The sequence below is a fragment of the Vidua macroura genome, chromosome 17 (assembly GCF_024509145.1).
Source record: "Vidua macroura isolate BioBank_ID:100142 chromosome 17, ASM2450914v1, whole genome shotgun sequence".
In the NCBI taxonomy this organism is placed as follows: domain Eukaryota; kingdom Metazoa; phylum Chordata; class Aves; order Passeriformes; family Viduidae; genus Vidua; species Vidua macroura.
Window position 1 is genome coordinate 6,622,310 of NC_071587.1, and position 26,269 is coordinate 6,648,578.

The 26,269-nt window shown below is 46.1% G+C and overlaps 1 protein-coding gene across 1 annotated transcript; it reads right to left on the reverse strand.

Moving 5' to 3' along the window:
- Positions 1 to 313: 313 nt before the first annotated feature.
- Positions 314 to 26,269, reverse strand: SLC13A3 (solute carrier family 13 member 3). Its single transcript, XM_053992814.1, has 13 exons — positions 26,159 to 26,269; positions 17,038 to 17,303; positions 16,542 to 16,705; positions 11,986 to 12,052; positions 11,071 to 11,256; positions 10,059 to 10,184; positions 7,661 to 7,756; positions 5,850 to 5,954; positions 4,753 to 4,850; positions 3,395 to 3,507; positions 2,940 to 3,101; positions 2,528 to 2,665; positions 314 to 1,941 (listed from the first exon to the last, which is right to left on the reverse strand). Exons 1-13 carry the CDS (start codon positions 26,267 to 26,269, stop codon positions 1,756 to 1,758), a joined length of 1,818 nt encoding a protein of 605 aa, XP_053848789.1. The 3' UTR covers positions 314 to 1,755.

The following is a 26,269-nucleotide window of genomic DNA, read 5'->3' on the forward strand; positions in this document are numbered from 1 at the left end:
GCAGGGAGCAATTTTCCCTTCCCATTCAGCCCATCTTTGCTAAGGCATGACGAGGAGCATCCAAGCAGAACGGCAGTGCCCAAACCCAGCACAGCCAAGCAGACAGGGGTTTGGGGTATGCTCAAAGACTCTTGAGCAGAGCAGCCCTGAGATGCTGGGCCAGGGGTTTTCCCATTGCTCCGCTGTTTAACAGGACTGCACTGCCCCCCTGCTCCTCCTGGGGAGCCCCTGCCCAAATCAAGGATGAAGCTGGAGCACGGAGAGGCTTGGGCTTTGTTTTTCTCCCTCAAACTACAGAGCAAACAGGACCATGTGACGTGCTAACCAATGTGCTTTATTTTGTTTTCCACAATCATTAAGGATTTTGTTTGAACATTAAGGATTTTTTTAAAAAAACTTGATTGATCAAAGTTCCACATTCAATTGGTTTTGGCAATTTCAGTTCAACCCCTTCGAGTTCCCACCTGCCACATCACCCCAGGGTGACCCCCATAGGGTAATCCCTGCAGCAGCAGCTGGTGAACATCTCCCTGCCAGCCCTCCTACCTGGCCCTGGGGGTTATCAGCAGCACAGGAGCAGGGGGATGCACTGGATCCCTACCCCGGGCCAGTTCATCTTGTCAGCTCCACCAGTTTACATTGTCAGAGAAACCGGTCCCAGCACAGGGACCCAGTCATTCACCTTCCATAAAACAAGAATCAGATCCTTTATCATTCAATCATCTATTTCAATGACTGACGATTTAAGTTTAATATCTTATATTCTTACAGAAAATAAAATAAAAATAATTGGATAAAGTGGTGATTAAAATCACAGTCAATTTGCAATGCTTTCATTGAAAGTACCCAAGCAATCTGATTTAAAAAGACGTTAAGAATCAAAGCCTATTTTTTAAGAAATGTCAATAATATTCCAATGCAACTTGTCCACTGACCTGTGACTCAGCGGGTCGCTTGTGAGTGAGTCAGTCTCACAGCCTAAGACTGGCCACAGTTACCAACGGTGAAACACCACCGATGTCCAAAGTTACGTCAGAAATTAATTTGGTCCCAAACCCCCATCCATGTACTCAGTGCAAAGAACCAGGCAGCAGTCGCTGTCCCAGGTTTTCAAAACATTGAACATGTTTGGAAACAAACTGTGGCCTTCCAGTTTCCAAAGCATGGAGCAATGCACCAAGTCCTACCGACACATCTCCTGAGTCATCCCTTCACACACAGACGTGAAGAAATGGTCTTCATCCTCCATGAGAGAATTACTCATGAGATGGCAACGAGACCCCAGCCTTACACCCTGCCAGAAGCACCACGCCGCCTTCTCCCCGGCCAGATTCTGATACACTCACTCACGTTGGGTTGCACATAAATAATCCAGTTGCCTCCACCCTGTTGCCAGGGCTGCTTTCCAAAACGAGGTAGGGTATCAGAAGCTAGAGCAGCAAGGCTCGTCAGCTCTCATGGGGGGACAGGCATCTACCCAAAGATGCTCCATGCTTACAGGTTGTCCGGTTAACAACCACCTGTGACAGAAGGACTCTGAGAGAGTCAGATTTGTACCTGCAGAAGCTGGGGAAAGCTCTCCAGAGAAAATAACAAATGGATGTTGGGACACTGACCAGAATTTCTAAAAATAAAATTAAACCAGAAGGTCCCACACAGTGTGAGCGGCCACGTGGCTTTTCCTCCTGTGCAAACTCTGACGATTCCAGTGCCCCAGTCCTAAGTGAGTGAGTCCTTCCCCGGGAGTGGCTTTGTTCATATTTTATTAAGTGCACTTAAAGTGACATTTTCTACAGCTGTCACAAGTGAGGTGGCATTTTCTGCGTGGATGTTGGCCCATGCAGGGAAGGTCCCCAGCTGGAAGATGCTCTTGGCCCATGTGTTCATAGCCAAGCTAAGAAGCAGAACTCCCATAAGATTCATGAGCAACCCAGTTCTTGCCTACAAAAGAAATACAAAGACAGCTGTTGAGTTTAGACTGGACATCTACAGCATGTGAAGCACGAAGCTATTTGAATGCAAACATAATAAAAATGGAAGGCTCAATTGCTGTTAATATTAGCAACATTTTAAGCAGGCTTAAAGCCACAAAGGCCATTCTGCAGCTGCTTACCAAGCTTTGATCCATCAAAAACATTAACATCTGTTTAGCCTCAGGAATGTGAGCAGGAACTTGGACTAAGCCTAATTTTACTCATAAGCTTTGTTTCACTGAGCTGGGGAAATTTTCCTGCATCCAGAAACCTATGAAAGTTGAGCTGTTGACACTAGAGAAACAGGACAAGGGGCTGGGGGATGCTGACCACATTCAAGACCACTTCTGTCACCATTTGGAACCATGGTGGGTCCAAATTTCAACTTCATGCAAGCTCCTTCCATCCTGTGCCTTCAAACACTGTTGAGAACAGTATCAGACTTCTGTCTTCTCATTTTACTACACATTGAGTACTAACGATACAGAAAAAAAACCTTCTTTAAGTGCTCAGGCTGATTGTTTTCATCATTTTATGTATCTAAAGGAACTTACCATATCCTTGACCATCAAATGTCCAGAGGAAAACGCAATTGAGTTGGGAGGTGTTGAGACTGGCAACATGAATGCATAGGAGCATCCTATAGTTCCTGGTATCATTAAATAGAGGGGATTCACTTTCAGACGAATGGCCTGGAAAACCAGAAAGGAACAGAAATTGGACCTTGGGGATTTGAGCTGCCAACAGATAAACCAAAGGACGCAAATAGCCAGTGTGCTGTGCACAGCCCTGTAATCCCACACTCTGCAATAAATGATCGCATCCCTCACAACAAAGTCTGAGGGATTATTATCCTTCTGTGCCCACGTTATGCTACTGGACTTGCTGCTCCAAGGGTTTCAAAGAGCCTGAAGCCCAGGAGGAGAGGGCAGAGGAGGAGCTGCTCTTGCCATGGGAAGGCCTTACCAGCTCTGCCAAGACAGGCAGAAAGATGATAATAGTGGCAGTGTTGCTGGCAAACTCCGTGAACAAGGCGATGACAACCGTGATGAGGATGACAGCCACAGGAGGTGGCACACCCTCCAAGGGATGCAGACGGCCTCCTATCCACACAGACAAGCCAGACTCCTGCAGAAGGGAGAGTAAAAACAGGAGTCATCCTCCTGCATCCCTGCAGGGGAACTGGTCCTCTCCTAGAACTTGTCCTCAGGGTGTCTCAGAGCAAGCAGCTTGCAAGGAGTTGTCGCCTCCTTAGTTATCTGCTGTGTATTTGTTGTCACTTGGAGTTAACAAATATGTCCTTTGAGTGTCGTGACTCCATTTGGTTTTCCAAAGCCAAATGAGACCACCAAGTGACTCCCTGCTAAGACTCAACCCTGCTGGGCAGGATGATGCCACATGGCATCTGCTGTGGGCCTCACCTCACAGCCCTTGGCCATGGCAAAGCCTCCTCCGAGCAGCAGGATGATGTTCCAGGGCACCGTCTCCTGGGCCTTCCTCCAAGTCAGCAAGGGCTGGGTCTCTGTGTTTGGTGCTGGACAAAGAGGAAAGGCCTGTGTCAAACACCCACCCGAAGAGGAGCATCAGCCATCGCCTGACTGAATGATACCATGGGTCTGATGGGTCTGACAGCAGTGCTGAAGCTCACTGACCGTGAGCTGCTGATCAAATACACACATGGAGTGTCTTGAGTTAGCCAAAAAAAAAAAAAAAAAAAAAAAAAAAAAAAAAAAAAAAAAAACCACCAAAAAACATTCTAGCAATAAAGTTTTCTTTGAGTCTTTCTCGATTTAATACTTTAATATCCAGTTAATTTTCTCTCTGTAACAGACATAAACATTGTCTTCAACACATGGGGGTCCATAGAAGGAGGAAATTTTCTGCCATTTGAATAAAAGGTGCTATTAATTTTCCATTTGTTATTCAACAGCCAGTGAGTTTTACAGCAGAGAGCTCATCTCCCCTAAAAGCTATTTCTTAATACGTGATAAAGTGAGCTCTGTTGTATGGAAGGATGCACTAATGGGACTGAAATTTTCTGTTGAAAAAGGGCACATATTTTATCCACAGGAGGCCTGATTAAACATCTTCCTGTGTATGGACAACACAACAAATGTGCATAACTCAGAGCAGCTGCTATTTTGTTCCCACAGACCCCAGGCGATTCTCCATCATCCATCCAAAGGCCTTCAGCTACTTCTCCCCATTCAGATCATCTCTTATTCCAGGAAATTTATGAATTAAAATTTGTATTTCATTGCTCCTCAAGCGGACTGACCCAAGACTTCAAAACCTGCTGGAGAGTTTGAGCTTTAGAAGTTCAAATTCTAAATTATTCTAGAAGCTGAGGAAGAGCACCTATATCTGAGAATGGACAACTAGCCCAGCTCTGCCCTCTCAGAGGTCCATGTTCCCCTCGAAGGACAGGAGCTGTTGGGAAGTCAGACCCCAAACCTCTGTTCCACCATCAGGTCTGCTGTGGTAAATGAACACCCATTTCAGGTCGCTTCATCCCACCATGGCATCAACCCTGACAGCTACATGAGCAACTGAGTCATTCCTGCCATCAGCAGCAGGGCAGCGGCTGGTACTTCAGATTTAAAAAAAAAAAAACCAAAAGCCTCTCTAGGATCAAATGGCACCTTCAAGCCACCCTGCTCCACACAGACAGTGCTGCTGCTGCAGCTCCGAGGGGGGATAGCACTGCCTCTGCCCCATGCCTGCCCTGCCAGGACACAGGCAAGCACACAGTCCCTGCCTGGAGGGGTCTCCTACTCACCTTTCAAGTCAAACCACCACCTGAAGGAAGGTTTTTGTGAAGGGAAGAAGAAGAGTATAATCACAATGGTGATTCCTGTAACCGCATCTGAGATAAACCTGTCCAAAAGCAGCAGAAACACTTGTAAGAAGCACAGGCCTGTAGAATTACAAAGTTTATGAGAACGGGGATTTACCAAAGAAGATTACAAGTTTCCATCAGGTTTGAACAATGCTTGTTGTTCACAGTTCTTTTCTTTTATAATTCCCTGTCGAGCTACATTTCTACCGTGGGCTGTGAACCCCCCAGAAAAGCTGCCCTACAAAAGTAAAAACCAAGATCTAATCCCCGCCACGTTGATGTTCTGGTTTTCTGATTGCAGAGTTATAAGGACAAGTTTCCTGAGCCTGTTGCAGGGAGGAAGAGAGACAGAACCCAAACCATCTTATTTATGTGAACTCTTTGCAAAATGCTCAAACTCTCAGGTGAAAGGCAGGCTCCATCCAGTAAAAAGCTTAATTTAAGCATGTGTTGGATTTAAGGAGTTATTAACTGATGAGGAAAAGGTCCATAACTACTTTGTTATATTAAGGAAACATTTATCAAACTAGGATTTTATTTGAAAAAACCCACCAAACTATTAAGCTCTCTTCTTTTAAGAAATAACAGCACCCTCTCTGAGCTGTAGCATTCCCTTACTGCTGTATCTATTAATCTTCACAAGGTATGGTTGTCACAAGGGATACAAACTTGGCAAAGAGACAGGATAGCACTCAGAATCAGTTCCTGCCATCTCTCTTCAGTCTTCAGACCACTGGTGAAATCAGTGGATTGCCTAAAGAACTCAGTATTTCACTGTAAATATATCTATAAACAGCATTCCCAACATTAAATCCTCGGGATGGCCTCAAACAGACACACCACAACTTCCCACTAGCTTCATGCACCTCCTCTAGGAGAGAGAAAATGCAAAGCTGGCTCTGCTACTTGATGCTCAGTTAATTTATTCCAGGAAATCTGAGTAATAGTGTTAAGCAACACAATCAGAAACTCAGGAATGTCAATGACTTGGAAATGTTACTGCAAAATGCCAGAGTGGAAGGAAAATAAAGTCTTACCCCGGTGCAAACAAGCTTGCCCAGCCTGGAATGAATTTGGGATCCCTGGAGAACAGCATGATTGCAAACATGCAGAAGAAGAAGAAAATTGCCTGCTCTGCAAACCTGAAATGAAAAGAAATGAGGTTAAAATGCTGATGTGCTAAAGGGGTGGATCCAAGCTAGGACAAGTATCCAGCTCCTGCTGCAGGAAGCAGGAATCTTGGCTGAGAAGTGAGGCTGATTTTCTAAAAACAGCTACGGTGAAACATTGGGCCAGATTGCAAATCTATTTGCAAATAGTGGTGTTTGCCAGCAATACTCTCTCGTTGGAAGACATTGAGGAGAAGAAAGATGGATATCAGGAATGTCACAACAGTGGGATGCAAGGCTGACCCTCTGGGTGTGGCAGAGAGGAAGGGCCAAGCAGCTCCTCGTGGCCATGGCTCTGACCATGTCCCTCCAGGGATGGTGGCACTGCAGCTCAAGCAGTACAAAAGGATGACTGAGATTCAAATCATACATGAGACAGCAGGAACAAATTCCTCCAAGGTCAAATTCTAAACACTGTCCCTTAGACACATGACAAACAGCAGGGTAAAAGGCAATAGCATTCACTAAGTATCTAGTGGAGTTAAGGTTTAACCAAGGTTTAAGATGATGCCTCAAAATTCTATTTAAAATCTCTCTGAGCACAAGCAAGGGTACACAAGCCCTTGGTAAGAGGCTGCTTGAGCTGATTTTTAGTTATGGGGTTGCTAATCAAATTGGTAGAGCTCAGCTTAATGGACTTTCCCACTCCTAGATCTCAAAGTGGGACTTTGATTCTTTCAGAGACATTTTGCAGGCTGCTCGATAATGTACTGAATGGAACAAATAAACCAATTTCTTTCATTTACAGCACAGACACAGAGAGCTGTCTTTGAAGAACCACTTCATGTTCCACACAACAGAAATAATTACAATGTCAATAGCAGGACACAAACATCACTGGATATTCACAGCATTGCCCTGAGTATGAAAATATTATTTTACAGATGGGCAAACACAGACCATTTAATGATAAACCCTAGAGTTTCAACAGTCTTCAGTAGTCTTGGCTGCCCAGAATATCAGTGGATGGTTGAACATATAGAAGGTTGGATTTCTGGAGATACTCAGCTTTTCCTGCTTCCCCCCTTTTTTTTAGCATTTCTCAGAAATCTAAAACTCATGTTTCTTTCTGCTGGTGCCTTACTCCAAAATATAATCCCCATCCCTAGTTTGTACCAGCTTTTACTTTCCTCACTTGACTATCATAGTTGAGGGAATTGTTCAGAAAAAAATAATTTGTTCCATGGTATGGATCTGACTTCTTCCTGTATACTTTCTCTGAGCTTTAAGATTTCTTTAAGTATATCCACAATCCATATGATTCATATCCATAATATGATTCATCAGCAAATGCCTCCTGCTTTGCAGGACAGGTTTGCACAAACCCTTGAAATCCAGCCTGTGTTGGTTAGCACCTAACACAGAATTGGGTTTGTTCCTGGAGTAGAAAAATCATAAAGAATAATTAAACAGCTCAGCATGAATTCTCTCTATAAAAGGAATGCTGTTCTTCAGAAGATTTGAGTGCAAGCTGCTATTTGCAATTATTCACACTAGCAAAGGTGAGGGGGGTGGAGCATGCAGAAAGCCAAGTTCAGCAGGTTACAAACAGATGAGTAGAAATGTAGGTATAATTTTCTTTAAAAAGCTCCATTCCCCACAGTCCTCCACTCTTAAAACAGGATATTTCCAAACCCACTGAATTGCTGTCTCATTTCTATCCCAGCTTTACAACTCACTTTGTTGGACCCAGTTTCTGATAGTCCTCCTTTATCACCTCCTTGGCTCGGGCTTCTGCATCCACTCTTATATTTGACTTTTTTGTTTTCCAGCCCCTGCCAAGAAATACAATTATATTTTTACATGCATTTTTACATGCCTCTGACCTAAGTGACAGATAGGAAATAATGCATTTTCTATGCAGCACATGCAGGACTCAGTCCTTCTCCAGCACCTGCTCTTCAAGGTTCAAAGAGCTGCACATCTCTGGCAGCTCAGTTTGTGTTACCTTCAGATTATGAAGACTAACAATGAAAATCTCTGCTGAGATAAAGGTAATAAAACTTTTTTTATATATATCCTTTGTCTCTGCAGTCATACAAAGGAGACCCTGCAGAGGTGAGGAAGTTTCCTCTCATTTATATTCTGAACTGTTTCCTCCAGCGTGGGCTGTGATTGCCAAATGAAAGTCCCAACATTGCAGGATTTCCTTGTCTTCCTTCCAAGCAAGTTACCTACTTGGGCAGAACAACTAGGAATAGGGTGACACAGAAAATTAATCTGTCCCTTCATTTTCCAAGTCACTTGTAATTTCCTGGGTGATCCCAGGATGCTGCTGAGGATCAACAAAAAATGTGAGGAATTTCTAAGTGGCTGGGAATGTTAATGTGCTCCTGGCTAAGCCTCTTAGCCTGGCTGCACTGACTGCTCACAGTTTGCTCCTTTGTAGCATGTGCATACAAATGATATATTCATATCTTGCACTTCATCTCCCATCACATCCCATGACACTGAACCTGGTTTCTAACACTGCTCGTGACCTTGATTAAAACTGCAACCCCAGATTTCAGTATCAGACACATCTGCCCATCCCCATGGTCCCTGCCCTTCTTTAATTCATTTATTCTTTCAAAGGGTGGCTGGATGTTCTATAGAGATGAATGGTTGATCATTCAGAAGCTCCTGCATTTCAAGTTCCTGGCCCCTTAATTTCCTGGTTTTTGGGAGGTGTCATTAACAGCAGCCTCATCTCAGCCAGCCCACACCTCAGCCTTTTAATGCCCTTTGGATTCAGGCAAAGCCCAAGCGTCCACCTGCCCGTGCTCTGCTGCAGGCGCCCAGGACCTGCCCACAGAGAAATCCAGCCACTATCCCCAGGCAGTTACAGCCCAAGCAAGGCTCCTGTGGGGCCTCGGCTGTACTTGTGGAGCTTTGCAGTGTCTCCTCCACGCACCTCACCACGGGGGAATTCTGGCATCCGCGCTGGCCCAGCTATCCCAATAGAGCCGGGCCTTGTGCTGGGGACGAGCCAAAGCAAACACAGAGCATCACGTCCCTGAGCACCACAGCAGCTCTGCCTTCCACCGGGGCTTTGGCCTCTTCCCTCACCTCAGGGGCTGGGGGTGTGCCATGCCCAGCCCTCACCATGGACACGGGAATTGAGGCTCGGCTCCGCACAAGCCCTGGCACACGGTGAGAGCAGCACAGCCCTCGGCAGTGGGAGCCAGCCAAGCATCACACAGCAGCACGCAGAGCCTCCTGAGAAGCCCCACCAGCAAGTCAAGGACAAGCCTTTGGCATTTTCTGGATTAAAACTTTCCCATTGATCTTTTTTTCCCCTATGTCTGAGACAATGTAAATATTTGGACACCTGTTCTCCTTTTTCCCCTCTCTCCACATTTGCATTTTAAAGTCAAAACAACAATTAAAGACTTTTCTAAATATCACAAATTCTGTATGGTCCCTGGAGGAAGCAAGACTCTGACTTTGTTACCATCACTTGTGAGAGTGTGGAGGGGGAAAAAGGTCTCCACATGAGCAGCAGAGCAGTGCTGCAATCGCTTTAGGCTGTGCACACTGAGGCGTTGCATGTGTCCAGCAAAGATTTACCAAAAAAACATGTTATTCTCAGTTACAGATTAACACCTTGTTGTAAAATTAAGCCCTGTTGTGAAGTAATCTGTTCCAAACCCAGGTTTTTGCCCCAAGAAGAAATCCTGTCTCTTTCATGGGGAACTAAGATTTTATCACAGTCTTCAAACTGAGATCCTTCTTTTCCTTCTGTCATTAAAAATCTGCCATCTACTCTCCATAGACCAAGGTCAGGCAGTAAAACAACCTCTAAAAATTATACATTTAACTGAATGAATATAATGCATACTCTGTACATGTATTTCAGTTGGATAAAGTATATGAAACTATGAGATATCTTTAAAACCTTCTTATTCTATATCAGCTTTTTAAAAATAGATGACTTGTTATGGGATGGACCTGCTAGAGTTGGTTTTAAATTCCCACACTTTCCAGAAGATGATCCTGAGTGATATCAGAAAATTTAGGATGAGAAGAATGATGACCACGTATTTTATAATGCTAATATAACCAGACTACATATATGTGTAGTAAATATCAACATACCTCAGGTTAATTCCTCCATACAGGATGGAGATCCATAGCCATCCCATGAGAAGAAAAATCAGCATTAAAGGAAATGCAAACATAAACCAAGAACCAAAGTTCACCACATCACATTCTGGAAAATAACTAAGCAAATGGGAAAAATCAAGTTAATGCAAGATGGGAAATCAACCCTTCCATCTATGGGCTAACAAGCATCTGAAATCAGCAGTGAAATATCCCACAAACCTGCCCCTGTGCATTTAAAAACTATCCCTGTGCATGCCTCAGGAGTTATCTGGACATAAGGAAATGTGAGGAGCATTTTTGTGTTGGGACAACTCCCAGGACACCCTGCCACCCCCATCTCACCCAGCCCAGCTGTGAAAACACGCAAGGAAAGATTTGGAAATCTCCCTCCAACTGGAAAATGCCATCATGCAAAGATTCTCCTGAACACCCAGGATTAAATCCTGCTACAGAAACTGCTGGAGAGCCTGGACATGAACCTGGCAGGGATGCTGCAGTGCCCAGGACAGGCTGTATGTACTCCTTGTAGAGGTCAGCAAAAGTAATAAATACCTGTGGGCACCTGGGCTGGCACAAATCTCTGCCCCTATGCACATAGGAGGAATCTTTTATGGCTAAGAAGTAGTGGGTTCATTATTTTTCTTTCTCCCATACAGCAATAGCTATAATTGCACACAAAGCACTACACAGTTTGCTTCATCAAAACAGTTACCAGGTTAATTGTAGGCGTGGAGTCAAGTCCCATTCAATTCAATGGGATTAGAAGCATCAGTGAGGTGGAGCACACATGCTCCAGTTTGGCTGCCAGCCTGCCTGGCTATGCTGGAAACCTGCTCACTAAGTCTAAGGCTGGTGCACTCCCTGCTTTCATTTCCCAAAATGTTCTGGAAGGGCATGAATTTTCCAAACCAGCACTCAGCACAGAAAGGAATTTCCTGCAGGGATGAAGAACATGTCTCTGTCTTGTAGGATTTACAAGGATCCCCAGGAAAGCCTCCCATACCTCTTCAGCTGTCCCAGAAGGATGAGGTTTGGTGCAGTTCCTGTCAGCGTTGCTGTACCTCCGATGCTGGCTGCATATGGGATTGAGATGAGGAAACCTTTCCATATGTTTGTTTTGTACTCCTCCTCCTTCTTTAAGTCTGAGAGAGCATCACTGGAAAGCTCTTTCTCCTCCGCCAGATCTTTGCTTTAAAATAGTCCAAAAGAGAATCCGGTGAAAGCCCTGGTTTAAATACAGTGCAACCACTTCAGAGCCTTGACAGAGGAAAATTCCCAGTTTTTAGAAATCCAAGCTCCCAGTATGCTCAAGGACACCTTAGCAGCTTGGTGCTGCAGAGGGGTCTGCTTGGTGAAGTGCCACATGGGACTGTCAGCCTTGCAGAGGACAGAGCACCCTCAGACCCATCCATAGGAGCTGAGGGTGTCTGTGTCTTGTCCAGACCCTCAGCAGCTTGTAACACTGAGCACAAAGTCCACAAGACTACCAAAAGGAAAAATAACTAGAATTTGATCGATTTGAGGGAAGAAACATCTGTTGCTCTGTTCCTGAAAAGATGCTTCCTCCCCATCCTTGCCATCAAAGCAGGACCATGGCCAGTGTACAAATCCTGGGGGGTTTTACATCATCAGCTTCACACATCTGATGTTCCTGAGAAAACCAAGGCACAAATCCCCAGCAGGAGACACCTCTGGCTATGATTTCAGAGTGGCTGAAAAAAAACCTCTGTAATGATTTGGACATGCAGAGGGATGCTGGACACACAGAGGAGGGTTTTTATCATCAGGCTGCTAGTGACCAGGATGTTCAGTAAAATCAAAACATTGCAATGATTGAATTTCAAATTCCTAACACTTGGTCTAGCTCAGGGGATAATTCTCTCTCAACTCTCTAATACAAACTTTATAGTTAACTTACTCCTCAGTACTTGCCAGAAACTGCATCTCAGTTGGTACAGTGTAAAGTTTATTCTGCTGTAAAGATGCTGAAAAAGAAAGATGAGGACTTTAAAACAGTTCAAAGCATCTAGAAAATTCTCCTTGAACCAAACAGAGGGACAGAGGAAAGAACTACCATCTTAAAGGAGGGGCTGTGTGAATGAAGGGTGAGCTCACACCAAGGGGATGGGGTCAGGAGCTCACACCTGGCAGGGATGAAGGAGCCCACCTCCTCCTGCCACTGCTCCAGCCCCACCACAGCACCCAGCTTCTCCTGCAACAGCCAGGCACTTGGTCCCTTTACAGCTTCTGACACAGGGTGGCCTTTGGGATCTTCTAACACAGCCCAGACTTGCAGGGCGTCCCTTACCAAGTCGTGGGTTTGGGGTGGGTTTTCCTGGGGGAGGATTAACCTTAATCATTCTTAGGAAGGAACACTGTTGGGTTTTGTTGTATCTGTAAGGCATTTTCCCCAAGGCACAGCAGGAGCACTCCCTGTCACTGAGCTTCATTCCCATGGGGTGAGAATTTTACACCCTGCAGACATCTAGTGCAGTCACCATAAGGCTGTAATTCCTTCTTTAAAGACAAGAGTGAGACACATTTGGGGATTAGGTTTTGTACCAGGTCCTCCAAAAGCCACCCTGACAGCAAGGACCATTCCAAGCCCATCATCCTCTCCACAAATGCCAGACCCTGCAGGCTGAGCAGCCAGTCCCAGGACTCTGGGAGCTGCACACCACTTGACCACACCAACCCATGGGATAACTCAGAAATCAAAAAATGGAAATGCAATACAATCACTCTCTGTAACCAGACCTGACATTAAGGCTCGTGGCATTTGTGGTCATGGCTTGACCTCCCGAGGCTGGGAGATGTACTACCAAACCTCATTTTCCACGTTCCTCACAGGACTGGAGCACTTGTGAGTTTTACCCACCTTCAGTCCAGGTGGCCCTTCCCCACCCCTGTTGGCTCAGATGCCTTTCCTTGTCCTCTCTGCATGGTTTTGGGTCCAGAGGTTTGTGTGCCTGCACTTCCCTGCACTACATATAGAGCCCAGTTCCTGGTACTGCCACCTAAGCAATCCCCAAATTTCCTTGCACCCCTTCTTAGCACAAAACCCAATCCCCTTCCACCCAGTATGACCTAGAGAGCAAAAGCATGGAGAGAAGCCAGTGGTCAAAGTCTCTGGACTTACTCACGTGTGCACCAAAGACACTGTGCTCGTTCCAGCTCAGTGAACCAAGGATTTTTGCAATGTCATGTTTTACACATGGCTAATTTACTGAATTGGAGTTAATTGGCTTGGATACACACACACTGAGCTTTCATCCCAACCTTGCCACGATGAAGGGATGTAATTAGAAGGATGAACATTAACCCATGGTTGACTGTTGGTCCCTCAATGGATTTAGCCCAAAGGCTCTTACACTTCTGTCCCACTGAAGCCCAGTCCTGGCTCTGCAAAAACCTTTCATTCTACTTCAACTTTTAAAAAAATTTTTTCCCTAGCTAAACTCAGACTACCAGCCAATCTGGGCAGGACTGTTCGTGAGTTATCTTTCAAGGAAGGATTGCAAAGGTAACCATGCAAAAGAAAGCCAGGCATACTGTAGAACTTTTCTTATGAAACTTGTAAAAAAGGAATTGAAAATTATTACAGGTCCATAAGTCAGAAAAGACCAAAGGTAGCAAGAGTTTGGACCCAGCTGTGCACACCTCTCACAGAGCAATATGAGGATTCTGTGGCCATTTCACCAAAATACCTCATATACCTTAGAGGCAGAAATGCTTTTCCTAGATAGTTTTTGCTTTAATGACATTTTTAGTTTCTAAAAGGTTGAGAAGACCTGAAAAGGACTATTTCCACCCACTGAGGGATGCAGGCAGCAGTGCTGTGGCCACACCCTGCCAGCACTGCCTGGGATTAAGCAATCAAACCAGGCAGCACTGCCCAAAAATGCACATTTCCCACCTACCCCTTTAGAGACATAATTTCCAGGTCTGTGACTCAGTTACACCTCAAGCACTGAATGCTTTATCTTGAATTTGCAGAATATTCTCTATGAAGGAAAAAAAAGAATGGAAATATTTTCTTGTGATTTTTGCCTGGAGATATTTAAGGTGCTCAGAGAAATGAAATATTGCCAATGAGGGGTTAGTGGGCAGAAGCAGGAGAGAGGTCAGGCTCAATGGCACAGCAGCTTCCAGCTTGTCACACACCTATTGCTGGAGATGTCAGACAGAATTGCAGGGCTCACCTCCAAAAGGAAAGTTCTAGAAGTTGAAAAATGTCTGTTGGTGTTAAATTTATAACCCTGCTTCGATCCACCAGAACCAGCTGGGACTTCAGCCACCCAACCTCACTACCTGCTCTCCTTCATCAGAAGCCAAGCGTGTGAAAATGAACAAATTATTACACTCAGTTTTAGCTGTCAATGACACAAGAATGTAAATATTAGCTGATCTATAACATGCTGCCCACATAGCTCAACATGGACACAAGTGATCCAAATCTTGAGATTCTCTCATCAGGAAAAAAGTGTCACCAGCTGATCAGATATCACTTAATTTCAGGCACTGTGTGTGTAAGCAAAGTCCTACACAAAACTGGTTTCAAACACTTCTTGAGATATTTTGCTGTAAGTCAAATGTTTTGAAATGTCACATATTCTTTATTATATTTTAAATTGTTATTTTTAACCACTCAAATATTTTTTAGCCTCATGGACTCTACCACAGTGTTATGAAACCAAGTCAATTGGCAAACTGATCTTATCACATGCCATTGTACAAGTTTTCTTCCACATACAGCTCCCTTCACAAATGAATCTGTCTTTCTTGGAGCAGAGATCACAATTCAGATAGATTATAAACATTTAATAAACTACAAAATGATTATACCTTTTTCTCATCTGCACATCTCTGCTCCTAAGTGTAACATCAGATTCATCACTTTTGACTGACTTCAGGTCTAGGGCTTCCTTCAAGGAACTCAGCTTTGCTCATCCATTCAGAAAGATTACAGAAAAGGATGAGTCTACCTTGAGACACTAAAGTTCAAATAAAAAGTCTACATAAAAATGCAGATTTTGATGTATGAAATGTACATTTTATAGGTGATTCCTCCTTCACTTGTATAATAAATAACTTTTAAAAGCCTTTATCTCAAAAAAAAAACCCCAAAAAACCACACAAAAAACCCCAAACATAACCACACCATCACATGATATTTGCAAAGCATCACTTTATTCATTCTTCTACCTGCATGCCCCTCCCTTGCCTTTTCTGGTTTCTCTTACCACTGGAAATGTGAGTCAAGGATGTTAATTCTGTGCTTAACAGTGTCTAGGACAAGGTGGGGAAAATCTTCCTTTTATGTGCTCCCAAACTCTACTGTATTTACAGCCACAACTGCACAGTCAGTTTCAGAGGCTGGGGACAAAAAGGTTAAAAGCAGACTGACAAAACACAGAACAGAAAATTATAGAAAGGAAATCAGTGAGGTTGATTTTAATAGATGTGAATAGTCAAAAATTCATAAAGCAAACATAATAAAGCAACCTGGAGTGCAAATATCTCACGATTGCTAAACATCAATGATGAATGATTAACTATATCTTTATTAGATGTGCACATGTTTGAGCCTTCTTCTGGGGACTCCTTTATCTGCCTCAGGACTCAACAGGAACTAAGAAGCCATTTAAATCACAGAGGCAGATGAATTACTAATTAGTGCAAGAAGAAGCAGCAGCAGCAGAAGAAGAAGCTGTGACTACTGCTCAGATATCAGCAATAGCTGCAAAGGGGATGTCAGGATGTCATTTCTGGATTGCTGTTTCTCATCACTGTCTGCCAGAAGCCCGAAGTTCTGGTGAAGAGAGGAAGGCCTTACCTGGCCACATACCCTTGACCTATCCTCAACCTGCTCAGGAGCAACACCAAGCAGCAGCATCGAGATGGAAAAAAATCACAAAGCACTTCACAGACAGATATTTAACCTGACAGCCTTCCCTTGAGTCCTTGCTTTCTCCTCCAGCTCAGGCTCCAGTTCCATGGGTGAACAAACAGGAAAACGAGAACACACGTGCCCCAAGTGCATGACAGCTCTGTGTGCCACAGGGAGGGACCCCACTCCTCACCTGCCCTATCTCCAGCCCTCCCTGGCTCCAGCTATCCCCACAGCATCCCTACAAACCCCCCCACCACCGTGCCACAGAGCTGCACTTTAACCTGTGCCAGCAGCAGGTTTATGGAGCAGGCTGGCTGGGCATCACCTCTTTTTGGTTTTCCAGGCCACTCACAAGCATTGCCTCCTGCATGGCACGAGGAAAGGGCAGGATAAAAGGCAGTTTTCTGCCAATATTCTTCCACCATGGGAATAAAGTGTGCAGTAAAGTGGGACCAGCCCTGAGATCAAGCTGCAAGCTAATGAACATGGTATTTGTGCCAGTGAAGTCAATAAAATGGGGCAGATTTGAGAGCAGTGGGGCAGACCTCAGCTGGCTTATTCTACTGCCCTGTCTCAATTACCTTGATTTTCTTCATTTTCCCTGTTCATATCCTTAGATGTGTCTTTCTCCCCAAAGAGGCTTTTTAAAATTGCATTTGCAATTGGAAGCATCATAGCAGTGGAGGCAGTATTACTTAACCACATGGACAGGAAAGACGTTGTCAACATCATCCCTAAGATTAGTCTGAAAGAGAGAAAAAAGGAAAAGCTGAATTTCTTCAGTTTGGCAAGTTCTCTGACACATTAAGAGGAAAAGCTCATGTGCAGAGATAACAAAACCAATACCAAAAAGGACTTCTATGACTCTCCTGAAACTGGATGGAGCACAAGTATGGGGCTGAACCAAACGATTCTCCCTGTGCTGCACTGGCCCAGGGGCAAACAGCTGGACAAACACAATAAACTGGAGAAAAGGGGGTGTGGACAGCCTCCACTAAAGCAGCAGCTCAGCAGAGCCTCTTCCCAAGCACCTGCAGCTCACATCCCCCAAGGAGAAGCCCCTGCTCCCGTAGTCACCTGGCTGGCTGGACTCCCACCAACATGAGCACCCGGAGAGCAATCCTGCGGTGTAAATTCCACTCCTCAATGGCCGAGGCCATGATTAAACCACTAAGGAACAGGAAATTGGTGTCTAAAAAGTATTGTGGGCAAACTTTGTTAGATGGGAGGATCCCCAGGAAGGGAAAGAGGACGATGGGCAGCAGAGCTGTCACAGCCAAGGGCAGGGCCTCGGTGCACCAGTACAGGGCCATCAGCAGGATCACATAGAGACATCTTCCTTCCTGCAAAAGGAGGAGAGGAAAAGTGAGATGTGGCATTACAGAGACATCTTGTCACTTGGAGACACTTAAAGAAGCAAAATGCTTCTTTACTAAAGCAAATGCTCCAGTAACTCCCTTAAGGATACAGTACTTCTCCCAAATCATTTCCATCAAGTACAACATCTTCCCCCCTGCATTGTCTAAGGGGTTCAGGCCACAGCAAAACCAAAATCCTCCTTGATTGCCTGATCTTCCCACATGCTTGCAGGCATCAACCAAGGAATCTTTGGAGACCAGGAGCTGTCCCACAATACTGAATTAGGGCTGGCACTGCTGCTAACATGCTCAGGTGTCTGACCCATTTGTGCTTTCCCTCCAGCTTCCACGGACCATGCTCTGCACAGCTATGCAAAAACAGCCCTGGGAGATGTATGTCCCCCACATTTGCAATAGGCAGCACTCAGAAAGGTTTCTTTTCTTGGATCAGAGTCTCCCAAGAGATTTATGAGAACCCATTCCATGGCAACTGATCCCGGCCCCTACGGAAATCAGTAAATCAAGCACCCCGGTGTCACACCACTTCCTGCGGGCAGGCATCGCCCGGCATCACCCCGGCCTTGGCCAAGGCTGGCAGAAACCCAGTGCCCCAGGCTGCAGCATGAATTCATCCCTCCACCCAGGAGGCACAAACTAGACCAAAGCCATTTGTCACAACAGCCACGGCCAAAACAATGAGCAATGGAAGGAAGTCAGGAGAGCAGCCCCGAGCCCGGGATGGGAGAGCCCAGCGCAGAGCTGGGCTCAGTCACGGCAGGGCTGAACAGGGATATTGTCAGCAAGCACAGGCAGAGTGCCCACAGCACTATAAATAACTGCTGAGAATCACTTGGAAGCCACAGAACTATTTATTTTATCACTTTTCCAGCTTGTTGAGCAGGTTGAATTGCTACTCAAAGGCACCCCTGTCCCTCTGCTGGGACCTTCCTCCCCTGGACTGAGTCTGGGCCTCTGAGGGGGAGATGATGGCTCTGCTCCCTGCCAAGGCTGGGAGCAGCAAGGGCTGGGGAGCTCCGTTTTGGGGATAATGTGGTCTCAGCCCCATCATTTGAGGGTTCAGCCAGAGCAGGTACATCACAGCCACCACCTGCCTGTTCACCTATGGACAATTTGCTGCAGGCCTGGGCTGAAGGAGGTCAAAACCAACATGGATTTATGCCCACTACATCTGCAAGTGAGAGTTTGAAAGGTGGACAAAATGATAGAATTTCTGATTTTCTTTTAGCACCCAGGCTTTGCATTCACAAGGGGTCCTGCTAGCAAGGCCCCAGCACTTCAGTGTGTGTGGAAGCATGAGCACAGCAGAACTGAGTGTAACTGATTTCTTCATACATTAATTGTAGCAGTGGTGATGCCTCACATGAAGTGCCCAAGATCTGGATTTAAAGATCACTTTCAGACCTAATTTTAGATGCCAATAAAATGGCATATGAGAGTGTGTGAAGCAAAACCCTCAGGCTCAGCTCAGCCCTGGCACCTGGCTTCATTTCCTCGTGCTTCATTTCCCCCAAACCAGCAGGACCAGAGCAGCAAACCTGGCAGCGTGAAACTTTACAAAAATAAAGAATCATGTTTTAAAGTGTTTGCCACTAGATTAGTGATTTAATTCCTGTGCCAACCGATAATTCCTCTTTACTATGGCTCTTTTTATATGCCAAAGAAATAGCTTTGCTCTCATTAAGCTCTTTTCCATTTGATTTCCAAAGGCCATATGAATAATTATTTTCTCCCACTGGCAAAATATTCTTCAGTTTCCTGCAAGGAAAGTTGCAGCAAAGTCAACTTCAAAATAAAGACACTTTAGCTCTTACAGGAGTAGAGCAACTGAAAATATTTAACAATGATACAAGAGCATATCAGTGAAGGCTTTAATTGACTTTACAAAATAGATGATGTACAATTTAGAAAACTAATTATAAGTAATGGATATTTATTCTCCAGTGTATGGAAAATGTTCTGGAAAACACTGCAATGAGACACAGCATCAATCTAATAACTCCTCTTCACTGCAAGATCAAAAGCCAAGGGGTAAAAATGAAACAGGGCAGAAAGAACTGCTATGTGAAAGGCTCCCCTGAATTTTTGAAACCTACGTGGATCAACAGGAAATCACTTGAAGAAAGCAGTAGTGCTGTTTATCCAATTTATTCTACCCTAGAAGAGGACAAATTGCAGCTATATTGAAAATGTTTTTGAGATAGGACCACCATTGAACAAAAAAGGAACAAGACCAATTCACAATAACTTCAATTTCAACCCAGCATTCCCTAGAATGAAAAAAAAAAAGTTATCAATAAAATTGAACCAAACTCTATATGAAATTGAAAGCTTTTTGATTTCAAGATATTTTGCAAATGTTAATTAATTGATGTCTCCAGTGTTTGGTATGTTTGGTTAGTACACAAGCAATAAATGCTAACAAATGTCAGGAGAATGGTCCTTTAGGGATTTGGCCAAGGGTGGCCCTGGACAGGCTGAGCTGAACTCGCTGCTCTGTGTGGCACCATCACCTCCACACAATCTTTATCCTTCCATCCCTTGGCTGCATCCTTGTCAAGACTCCTACATCTTGTATCTCCCTGCAGCTTTGTATTTATATTTTCAACAGAATTCTACCAAAGTTTATGGTGGCACATATGAACTTTAAAATGGATCTTGTGATCAGGTTAATTTTATAGCTATTTAATGATTTCCAGGAAAGCACTTGTGGCTTTGGACTGCAGCAGCTCTTCTTCCTGTTGCTCAAGAGCCTTGGGATCGACCTCTGCCCCTCCAGACAGAAATCCTGTCTTTGCTACACTCAAAGCACTGGGGATTTTCCACCCTGGGGGACCTGCTGAGCTATGGCAGAGGAAGCCAAGCCACGAGGCTGTCTCCTGTGGGCAGGAGACCTGGCAGTCTCTGGGAAGGGCAGATGAGGTGCCCCAGGGAAAGGAGGCTCTGGCAGGGAATGTGGGTCAGGTAAGGCGAGCTGGCTCACCCAGGCAGAGCACTGAGACACAGGCACAGCCACCAGTCCCCACTGCCAGCCTGGAAGGGGCACCAGGACCTTCAGCTGGACCTTGTTCCCCATCAGAGCCAGTGCCCACAGCTTCCCCACCCAGCAGACTCAGTGCTCAAAGCAGCTCTGCCTTGGCATTGCCAAACTTTGGGTTTTCTCCATCAACCCCTGAATGCTGCATGGGGATCACAGCCCCATCAGCCCACACAGGCTCCCCCACCACCCTATAACCAGGTAAAAGACTGGCAGACAGAGCTCCTCCAGGACCCTGATACCAATACCAAGAGAGATTTTGGCTGAATTGGAGCCCTTTTATCCCTCTGCTATCACAAAGAAACATCCTACCTGTGATATACAGAACTACTTGGAGCAGAAAAGTGCTGAGCGTTCCCATGTCACAGCTGTAACTGTGCTACCAGCCCCACTGTGCCCACTGCCTGTTCTCCAGCAGGATGGATCTGTGAATCTGATTTCTACTAACCCAGCTCCTGCAAGCATTATGTAATCTGGACTCAACCCAAGCCCTGTTTACCAGCCTCCCTGCCAGTGGAGTCGTTTTGCTCCCGCTGGCTATTTGCAGAGTGGCTAGAAAGGGGCCAGTAACACAGGGCCACAAAGCTGCAAGAGCTTCAGGGAATCTATTTTCCTCTGCTAAAATGACATAAAGCTTATTAAGCACTTTACTTTAGTATTTAAAGTAATACTTTAAATACTAAAGGGAGGCTACAGATCAGCCTGGCATGTGGTCAGCATCCCTGGTGATCTCCATCTGTACTGGGGCTTGTGGAAACACACCCACTTTATTGGTACACAACAAACTCTTCAGGCAGCTCTTGCAAAATTATTTTATGGAAGTTGTCTGTATGTATAGATTTTAAAGTAGACAGGGTTAGATGTATGAAATGTTCCATTTCTGTTTACTATCACAGTAAAAATATTTATTATCAGTCAGTTTCTTATGCTGTAGGATTGCACTATCAGAACTTTGCTCAGTATAGCACAAAAATGCTTCACTAAATGTGGCTTTTTCTTCACTGTCCATCTGGCAACAGATTACAACCTGCGTGTTCATCACCTTCAACACCTTGCCCAGGGATTTCTTCCATATCTCTTTTCATAGAACCACAGAAAAAGTAGTTTGGAAAAGACTTTTACAATCATAGAGTCAACCATTGCAGACAGGAATCAGGCAGACATGTTTTAGATGCAGTCATGTTTTCCAATTAATATTAACTCTTGTCAATAAAGACTTCCTTTTCCCCCAACCCAAGCATTGCTGCTTTCACATCCTCCCAGTGCCAGCTTGCTCTTTGCCAGGCTGGCCCTCTCTCTGCACTGAAGCTCACAGAGGATGTGGTAAAATGTAGTCACGGGGCTTTCAGTCATCCCCCTCTTTCCCCACTGAAGTTCTTCTCTCATCTTTTAACTGACCATTGCTTCCAGGTTTGTGAAACTGGCCTTCCCAAATCACCACGCACAGACACTGCAGAGATGGACTTTGTGTATGAAATGTAAAACCAGGCTACAATCACTTACTTCTCCTGCCAGGCTGCTCTCTAGACTGCACCCTGCCTGTCCATGCTCCTGCTATGCTCTCCAGCCAGGATCCAGCTCCCCTCCAGCATGCAGGACAACCCACTCCCATGCCCTTTGTCTACATTTGCATCACCCCTCTGCCCACAAAGACGCCCTTCATGCTCTTTGCTTTCCAGTGCAAGCAGTGTAATTTTTCTTCTGGAAGATCTTAAAGTCTCCTTGTTCTAACCAGGAGGACCCATCACATCCAAGTTAATTTTAAATTGCTCTATGGCCACCGAGGAAGTCAAGTCTGTTTTCTGGAGGCACTGGGCCCTATTTGCCTGCTCAGAGCTCCTTTTAGCAGATTTGGCTGCCTCAGCTGTTACCAAGCCAAGAGGCTGTAGACATTGAGTTCATTAGAAGCTGTTGGAACAAGCTCTTTGCACAGCTCATTAAAAGTGCCCCCGTGGCCCTTCCAGCAGAACAGTTCCTCCAGCCCCACCTGCCCTGCCCCAGCTCTTTGCAATCATTCACAGCCTTCCGAGCAGAGGGGTTGCAGGCACTTCCACTCAGGGGACAAATATTCAGCCATTTCAGCAGCAACCAGAGCGAGAGGTGACACACAGACCCTTGTGCAGTGAACTGGCTCCTGGGAAGTGGCTCCACACAGGGCATTTCCTTCTGCTGCCTGATGTGATGGACACAAACCATTGTTCCAGACACAGCCTGGGGAGCACACCCTGAGGTTTCAGCAAACACACCCATAAAGCAGAAATTTCATTTCTCTATTTAGCAGAAAGGAGGCTGTAGACAAAACCATTTACAGCAGCCTCCCCCTACACAACCACCACCTACAGAGGCCATCAATTAAAAACAAGGGCAATTAACATAGCAGCAGTGCCAGCCCTGTCACCATCCCTCTGTGAAGGGACTCACTCAGGGATCCGGAGAAAAACCACTGCAGAGTGACAGCTGGCAAGAGCTCTAATCACAGCTTGAAGATGTGGATGCTGGAGTCCATCACCAGTAAGCAAGGGCAGACCTGATGGATGATTTTTCTCTTTCGCGTTTCCAGGGGGATGTCACTTAAGTGTAGGTTTCCCTGGAAAACCCACTGCACCCACAGCACAGGGTGTCACTCAGAAAGGACGTACTAATCCAAGGAACCACAGCCTGTTGTGTTCTCTCAGCTTTAAGTCATGAGTTCTTGGTCTCCAGATCCAAGTGAAATGCTGCCCTTGAAACCAAAGCTGAGGTGGCTTCTTATGGTGGAAATCCCTTGGGAGATTAAAATTTCTGAGTATCCCAGTAGGGAGAACATAGATGGTGACATGATGTGAGAACAGATTTTTAACTTCAACAGAGCAGGAAATTACTGCAGAGGTGCCTGTAAGACACATTCTCACAAGAGAAAGCTCATCCTGATACCAGCAGAGGCTGGTCCTCAATGCTTCTCCTCTCCTACCAGTTTCAGTTGCACTGTGCCAGGCAGCATTCCGACCATCCCAGCAGGAGCACAGGGTTCTCCAGCTTGTCCAACAGCCCCACATTTCAGATGTGCAAGCACTCGGCAGCATCACGGCTGTTACAGTGGCTGCACATCACGCAGGAGCTCCTCCTGCCCCAGCCTGCTGTCCCTGGATGCCCTGCTTGGGACAGGCTCCCAGTAACTCCAGCAGCAGCCCAGTCAGTTGAGTTCTTGCTGAACACCTGCAGCAGCTCTCCCGACCTGGCTGCCCAGGAGAGCGCGAGGCTGGGCTGGAGTCCCGTGGCAGGACAGACCGCCTGACCGGGGCAGTGCAGCCGAGGGCATGCAGCCTTTGCTATCACATGCCAGGACAACTTCCACACTCTGCCACCCCTGATCCCCTGCCTGCTGACCCCTCGCCTGTTCCTCCCCCTTGCTGTTTTCACAGTGTGGTTAAAAGCATAACCTGCTCTTTCTTCTCCCACAGCCCTTTGCGGCTCAGGCTGCGGACAGGGGGTCAGGCAAGCTCCAGACGTCAGAACTTAATCCCCTGTTGATGCAACAGCAAGTTTCTTTTCTTGTTGAACAAGTGAGAGAGTTTAGTGTTGAAACCCTGGATGAATCATTGACCCCTGAACATGAACAGATACAACTGTGTACAGGAGTTAACAGCTACAGGTTCCCCCCTGTGCCAAACCTTGGGAGAACTTGGGGAAGCTGCAGTTTGGACTTGCTTGAAATGCTCACTCATGTGAGCATCCAGGTTTTGACAGGTACCAGCCAGTGCCACTGCTACCACCTCTGATGCTTTAAAGCCCATGGAGGATGAAGAACAGACCCCCAAGGTGAGCAGCAGAGCAGCCAGCTCTGCCAGGGTCTCCTTCCATTACCACAGCTGTATCCCTGCTTTGCCGCCCGCTCAGCTGCAGACATTTCCACTTTCTCAGCACCATTTTTTCTTCAATAAAACAGCATTGATCAGACCACCCTGTTCATGAGGTCCTTCATGGACTGCACCCTGCAGTGGACTACCAGCTCACTGGAGGAGCTGAGTGGGACTGAGCAGCACCATTACACCACAGAGACATTTTTTAGTCCTGTACACATACAGAAATCTCTTTCCTGAACATCCAAATCCTTGTACAGCCTGTGTGACACTACACACTTTTACCAGCACACAGAGCACCTAGATCAAGGCCCTTCCTACAGCACTGGGCTCATCTGTGATTTGTTCTCACAATTAACCCCTGCACAGACCAGACATGAGCTTGCACTTAGCACACAGTGCATCTCCTCCCTCTCTAATCCTATCTCACAATTTTACCAAGTGCCAAAGTCAAACAAGATGCTATTAAAGACACTTGAATTCATTTGTTCAGCTATTGAAAATTAATGTAGAAATGTAACTATTCAGTTATGAATCCGCAAGGGAATTTAGTACCTGTTGTGCAATGTGTTTTCTGCTCCTTGAGGCAGACATTCAACACAGTCCTATTCATAACTCAGCCAATAATATAAAACAGAGAAAAAAAGTGACATTAAATCCAAAGAAATGTCTCTTGGTGTCACTAAATAAAGCAATAGTCAATCTATATTATTTTTTAATTTAACAGGTGTATTTTGTATCTCAAAGGAGAAGGTTTCACCTGACCAGCACTGAACAAGCAGAACTAAGTGCCAACTTTGTGTCCTTACAGCACCTGAATATTCTATACTCACTACATACTGATCATTACTTATTTTCTGATGTAAAAAAGTCATTATCAAATGGATCTGAGTCAGAACCTGAGGGTGAAATCCTGCTCACGCTGAAGTCAACGGTGCAAAATTCCACAGTGTCTTCACCGCCCCGTGGACTTCCACCCAAGGCTCAGAAGTTCCTGGTGCACAAGAGCTGGTGCAAAAAAATCCAGCAGCCTCCAAAGTCTTGCCGCAGACTGCTTTATGTGCAGCTCATCACATGCTAAAGCACAAACCTTAAGAGGAGACCAGTTTCCACACTGACAAAACACCACTTATCTCACTCGCAAAGCCTTTTCAGATACGGCACCAAAGGTCCCCCTGGGAGTCACGCACAGCGGTGCGGGCGGCACTCCGGTCTCCCCGGCACTCCCAGCCCTGCAGCACAAACAGCAGCACAGCTCCGCAGGTCCCTGTCCCCTGCCGCCACCGCTGCCCGCTGCCACTCCCATCGCTAAGGGGACGGGCCAGCGATGCCAGGCAGGCTCTCAGCACCGGGCACTTACCTTCTACCCCAGCTCTGCAAAGCCCTGCCCTGGGTGATGCTGGTCTTGCCTCAGTGTCCCCAGATGCCATTTGGGCACTACTAATAAAAACTATAGGGCACTTGGGTATCAGCAAGAAGCACTGGTCATTGCCACTGAGCTTGAGCTCATACGATCCTCCCACCTCTCAATGTCTATATAAGAAACATTCAAGAGAATTCACGTTATCTATCTCTTCTTCCCCCTATAAACCCGACATGGCCGCAGGATGCCCCATCCATTCGCACTTTAAGTTGTTGCAAAAGGGTGAGGAGCTGTGCAGCCCACACTCTGCTCCATGGTCAAACCCTGGCAGGCAGCAGGGTGACCCTCTGGAGAGCCGAGGGCTGCTGGTGCTGAGGCAAGCGGTGGCACGGGGCACCCAGGCTGTGTCGCCGGCCCGTGTCCCGCAGCTCCCAGCGTGGAAAGCCGCTCCACACACTCGGAGCTCCCGGTGCCGCGTCCCCAGTTTGCTCTCCTGCTCCGTGCCCCACTCGGTGCCCGTGGCCCTCGTCCCGCAGCGGGGGTCCCCAGCCCGCAGTGCCCACCCGGGGTCCCTTGGCGGTACCTTGGGGGGGAGGCTGAGCAGGATGGGCACCAGCGCCAGCGGCGCGCACAGCAGCACCACGAACCTCCGCACGCTCCACGCCTTCTTCACCAGCGCCCCCAGCGCCGCCAT